Source organism: Cyphomyrmex costatus, unplaced genomic scaffold, assembly GCF_001594065.2.
Source record: "Cyphomyrmex costatus isolate MS0001 unplaced genomic scaffold, Ccosl1.0 scaffold628, whole genome shotgun sequence".
Classification (NCBI taxonomy): domain Eukaryota; kingdom Metazoa; phylum Arthropoda; class Insecta; order Hymenoptera; family Formicidae; genus Cyphomyrmex; species Cyphomyrmex costatus.
This window is the reverse complement of record NW_017280187.1, coordinates 69,105-75,352: the sequence shown is the minus strand read 5'-3', so window position 1 is coordinate 75,352 and position 6,248 is coordinate 69,105. Positions and strand designations below refer to the sequence as shown.

Here is a 6,248-nt window from a genome sequence, read left to right as displayed (position 1 = left end):
CCTCTTTTGTCCGAGGCCTATATTCGTTTCTCGAATCAGATTGTTTTTCGGATTTGTGGGTGATTGGTCCACAGAATCCTACCTCAGTCAGATATTAGAGACAAATATCTACTGATATGTATACTGATGTATAGGACCTACAGTTTAACGCCGAATCCGAACGGCGCTGATGATCATAGATCTTTTGATCACCAGATGGAGCCATTTTTTGGCTCATTAAACGCGAAAAATCGCGTTTGGGCGCACGTGGGATTGAACTCGGGTCTACAAATCGCGAGTCAATCGCACAGAGCGGTGAGCCACTCGACGCTACTATTTTATATTTAAAATGGATTAAAAGAATCTATTTTACATTTTGTATTTTAAATACTCTTTTTAAAAGTATTTTATATTTGGTATTTTAAATGGAATTCGAAAGGCATTTTACCCAGCCCTGGTTTCTAATCAATATTTTCAAAAACCGAACGATTAATTACTAGTTTATACAATATACTAATGAAATTTTTTTAGATTTTTTATTTCAGATGAGTTCCTGCCGAGATATGTTGCTCACCGCAAAACCATTTTTTTTTTATATGTCTCTGTAGACTGGCGCAGATTCTAAATTATTAAATATTTTTGTACAAAAAAATTTTGAAATATACTTTAAATATAACTTTATTGGATGTACAAACTGAAACATATGTATATAGTTTCATTTTGTTTAAAAAAAATCCTAAAAAAATCGCTTTTTCTAGCCCTCTAAATGTATATAACCCCTTAAGCTGGCTCTGGTGCTATATAGTCGTATTTGACTAATCATAGTCGAATTTGAAGAGAATATTCGACCGTGAGAGATTAATCATTGTTGTAATTACGCAATTGAAGAATAGACTTTATTCGAAATGGAGTAATGCGTTGCGACTACTTTCAGCAGAAAAAACAGTTATAAGATGTTTTGATATGATTAGTTTATACATTTATTGTAGATACATGGAGGAATTAAAAGGAATTAAAGGTAAGAACCAATGACACTGAAGCCGTAATCACACTAGCGATTGCGCGATTGTGATTGACGATTGAGAATTACTTTTCAATCAATCAGAACAAAGTTGCTTTGCTCTAACTGGTTGTTGGTTGAAAAGTAATGAAAAGTAATCCTCAATAATCACAATCGTGCAATCGCTAGTGTGATTACGGTTTAAAGAATCTTGTAACAGAGTTGTAAAGCTATTTTTTTACTGTTATCGTCATCGCTCCATTTTGAGTAAAGCCTATTCCACAATGTTATAATTCATTAATCACAGTGAAATATTCTCTTTAAATTCAATTACGATCAATCAATTATTAGAGGACCGACCGACGAACGTCCGCCAGGAATTCGCGTAGTGCGTCGTGTCGCCACGAGATGGGAGCAGCGTGTTGCGCGTGCTCTTCTTTTTTTTTTCTCCCGCGGTCGGCGCGAGCCAGCTCCAGCTGTCAAGTGTCAAAGATGCGTACTTGTGCCACGGTCTCGTCTTCCGTTATTACGAGGCAACGTCGCTCGTTGCGAGGTACACGTCGGTGATAAACGCGGAGGCGTGTGTGCGTACGTAATCACGATGCCCCGTGCGACGCGCAAAAACCGCAGACTCTAAATGCTCCGCGCCGCAGCACCGCTACCCTCACGATTACGGCTGTGCAGCTGCCGATTGCGCGTGGATAACCTCTCGGTCTCCGCGCGCGACTCGAGGGACCTTTGCTCACGTAGATTGCGCGTCACGACCCGGTCATGGCGTGCCTGCTGTTGAACCAGGAGAACGTCCACCTGAAAATACCGTCGGTCGACACCGTGGACGGTGTCACGTATTACTGCATCGAGGTTGCGATCGCGTCGATCAAATGGACCGTGAAACACAGGTGACTTTGGCATTCAAGGCACTCGCTTCCATTCTCATTTCAAGCGTCATCTTAATGCGCTTTATTTCACTCATATCTTTTGTGTGCGAACGTCTGCATATATATTATATCTACAATAAGCCATTACTTAAGTTTTAAGTGTTAAATCATAAGAAATTTACCAATCACGATCGAATGTAAGAAGAATAATCGACTGTGAGTGGTCAATTTCTTATGACTTAAAACTTAGGTAATGGCTTATTGTAGAAGGCCTATATATAAAAACTTGAGATTATTAGTGAGATAGCTGCTTTCCGGTGAGCATTCACAGATGAATGATATAGGATGCCTTTCAACAAACGACACAGATGACACCAGTATCAGTATATGTCCTTGTTATTCGCCAATGTTAAACAAAAATGATATGATCACTGTAAATTGTCTCTCGTTGGAAGGCACTCACACATAGTACGAGGCATAAGACGTAACAGCTGAACTTCTTACACGGTTCGTTTTCTTTTTCTTTTCACGTTGAAGAGAGAAAACGACAAAACGTTAAGCTATCAAAGAAATTTCACCAAAAACAACAATTCTCATATGTCATGTTATCTTATCTATATCCATTGCGCTTTTACGTTTAGTCCACATGTGCTTTATACATTATGTGTATCTATTGCGTTTTATACACTTAATCTCTATATTCCTAATTCTTTCTATTTTTCTAATATTTAATGTATTTATATTTTTAATAATTTTTCTATCGTATAGACCTATAACATTTTAGATACTTTCCATTTAGTGACGCAAGTTGACACAAGTATCATTCTATCTTTATATTCAGTGAGTAACAAAGATAAAACATCACTTGTGTCAATTTGCATAAAATGGAAAGCATCCACAGTGAACACACTTCATCATTGTTTAACATTGAAAAATAAAAGGTGTATTGATTAATTGTGTTAAATATATTATGTTGTCTGTATATATATCTTATTTGCTTATAAATATATATTTATAGTAATTTTAGTTAAAGATAATTAAGAGGTTGAGACACAAAATGCACATGTAATTTACCAACAAAAATAAAAATGATATGGGCATAAAAAAGAGGGAAAAGAAAAAAAACTATGCTTATTCTTTATGTCAAAGGTATAGTACATTTGCGGCGTTGCACGACAGCGTTGTCTCCAAATATTGTGTCGAAAAAGACATTTTACCACCGAAGAAACTCCTAGGCAACAAGTGTGAGGTTTTCGTGGAAAAGCGTAGGCAGAGTCTCGAGGTATACCTCAATGCTGTTTACAATTACTTGAAGAAGGCGATGCCCAGAGAACTCGCCATATTCCTGGATCTGCACGAGTACGATATATGTTCCCTGGTGCAAAGCATGGCGTTGGAATTCTTTTTAACGGGTGATACCTTGCTACAGGCTTCGACGAGCTACAAATTCAATCCTGTACAGGTAATTGAAGTAACTTAGTTTTCAATTATCGAAGATTTACAAATACCCTAATGTTTATCATCTGTAAACTTTTTACTTTTAGTTGTATGCAGTCAGCGAAAGATTAAAGCAGCCGTGTCCATTGCTGGAAGTTGTGCATAAGAAATATGCTTTCAGTCACGTTTTGGATTTTAATTCGCGTTTAACCAGCCTCACGATCGAAGGAAGTTCGGAGCCTTACAAAACTAGCAATATTTATCCGTCCGCCTTGTCTATTGAATTATCCACCTTCAAAAATGTGCAGGACTTAACGATCGATCGGTATCCAGTTGACAAAATTTACAACATGGGAAATCTTCGGGACACCGTGACTACGTTGAAAGTTACCAATACTAAGCTCAGAAACATCGTAGAATTGGCGATGTGCGAAGAGGTTCATAAGAATATCGAAAACGCCAACGACTCGCATGTATGGATGAAGGTGACGCACTTGGACCTCAGTGACAATCGCATAGAAATTATAGACGAGGCGATTAAACTATTACCACAAATAGAATGCTTGACATTGAATAACAATCACCTGTCTGAAATCTCCAACGTAACACTGTTACCGAGATTATCCCAGTTGTACCTAGCGTCAAACAATTTTACTCATCTGCCGGATGATCTTCACACGAGACTCGGATATATCGTTTACATCGACCTGTCGCAAAACAAACTTACGTCACTCGCCAGCTTTTCGAAGCTGTACTCGTTGGAGGGATTAGATGTAAGTTGTAATCGTATCGAGAAGATCGAGGAGGTGAAACATATCGGTCATTTGCCGTGCTTGGAAAACTTGAGATTAACGGGCAATCCAGTGTCGACAATAGTCGATTACAGAGTCAAGGTTTTGGAGCCATTTGGTAAGAGAGCCGCCGATATTTGCTTGGATAATGAAAAACCGAATCAAAAGGAACTCGATACCGTATCGGTTCATCAAGCATTGCGCATCGCGAGGGAAGGTAAATCGCCGTCGTTCACCGCATCCGATGCGCCACTTTTCTCCGCCGAAGTTCCAAGTATATAGAAATTTTAATTATGGCTCTCTTTTATTACGATAATAACTATGTTACGCGAAAAATGTTTAGATACGAAAAGTTTTTTATATGTAGATTTCATCACACTACGAGACAGACTGATGCTTCCTTCTCAGTAAAATCGTAATATTAATTGTTTCTGGTCTCGATTTATTATAAATTTGCTATTTTTACGATGGATAACGTAGAATGACATGTTTTTTATTTTTATCATTATTCTTGAAAACAAGCTAAAATAAAAAAAAAGTTACGTTTTATGAAGTTTCTTGTAATCTCATGTATAAATCTGAGATGAAACACATGCTTCTTACAAGCAAGTAAACAAACTTCACACAATCCATGACAAAATTATATAGATACATATATGAACATAATGTCATTTGATTCATAAAATAAATTTGTAAAATTTCCACTATTTTATACATATCATGCATAGATTTTTATTGCCCACAACAATTGAGAATACCTATTATATTTAATATAGACATTATAATTTAATCATTATTATAATCAAAAACATAATTATTTAATTAAATCTACTCGATATTATTTCCATAGAGTTAGTACAAATAAGTTATAAGTCGCGTAATATTTATTTTAAATGTTATTTTAAAATGTTTAAATCTTAAAAAAAATTTTTAAAACAATACTAACACAGATCTTGTGCAATAATTTTATAATAATTTTACATAAGAGAGTTATCTGTGTATAAAAACATATTCTGTTAATAAAGACAAATAAATTAAAAGTCTGTGATAATATGTGTATCTTGCTATCAATGATAAAAAATTATATTTCATATATATCACATTGCTTGGAATTCAAACTTGTGTTCATCTGTGAATAGAATATTACTCACCTTATATTTGTAGGGAAGAGCACAACTTTTTTTGTATATTTTTCATTGTTAGGAAAATATAAATTCGTTGTATTGTTATACTTATCGTTTTTATTTCAATTCGCATTACCTTTAAATATGTGCGTGTGCGTGTGTGTGTGTATTGCATGTGTGTGTATGGTGCATGTACGTGTATCTGTTGAATGTGTTGCGCAATATTTCAAAAAATATTAAAATATTTATAAATAATATCAATAATGGTCACATATTCTAAGCATTGTGTTATAGTCTTTTAACGTACACCTAAACTAACACATATATAAGTTAATCGTTACAAACGGCCATTTTTCCATTGATTCATGAGTTTCGACTCGTTGGTATGTAAGTGCACGAGTAAGCAATACTCACAGCTTCTCAAAAAAGTGTCTAACTATAAAATACATTATTTCAAAAAGGCAATGCACATTTCTGAAAAAAACTATGCTATTTCTACGAGGAAATCGGAAATATCTTGTGTGTATCAAAGAAATAAAGCTGTATGAAAAAGGAAAAACATTTTTTATCAAACACATTTTAGCTAACTTTTTTTTTTACATTTATAGCACTTCATTGCTCTACGTTTGATTTCTTTTTGTATTTTTCATCGAAAGTTGACATGCACCAGGCACTCTTAGCGTGGTCGATTTTTCTGTTATTACACTGAGAGAAAAAAATGATTGCAATTATCATAATTTGACTATATTTATACATATAATTTTTTTCAGACAATTATAATTTATAATTTTAATCATATATGCAAATATATGCAATATATGCAAATATAATCAACTGAAATAGTCGCACACTGCTTGAAAATCTAGTTTTTTCTTAACACATTTATTATTATTATTATCATATAAATTATTGGAGGGTCTTCAGGCAGCATTCAAGAAAAGATATGCAAGTAGTCAGATTTTTTAATAACGTACAAAAAATTCGGTGGCTAAAATACTGAAAAAGTTTTTTTTTCCCATACAAATTCAGTACAAAACTT

The 6,248-nt window shown here is 34.7% G+C and overlaps 1 protein-coding gene across 1 annotated transcript; it reads left to right on the top strand.

Annotated features, from left to right (window-relative positions):
• The first annotated feature begins 1,503 nt into the window (after nt 1–1,503).
• On the top strand, nt 1,504–4,468 carry LOC108779807 (nischarin). The gene is made up of 3 exons (XM_018547312.1): nt 1,504–1,878; nt 3,007–3,319; nt 3,402–4,468. Exons 1-3 carry the CDS (start codon nt 1,751–1,753, stop codon nt 4,365–4,367), a joined length of 1,407 nt encoding a protein of 468 aa, XP_018402814.1. The 5' UTR covers nt 1,504–1,750; the 3' UTR covers nt 4,368–4,468.
• Nucleotides 4,469–6,248: the final 1,780 nt, after the last annotated feature.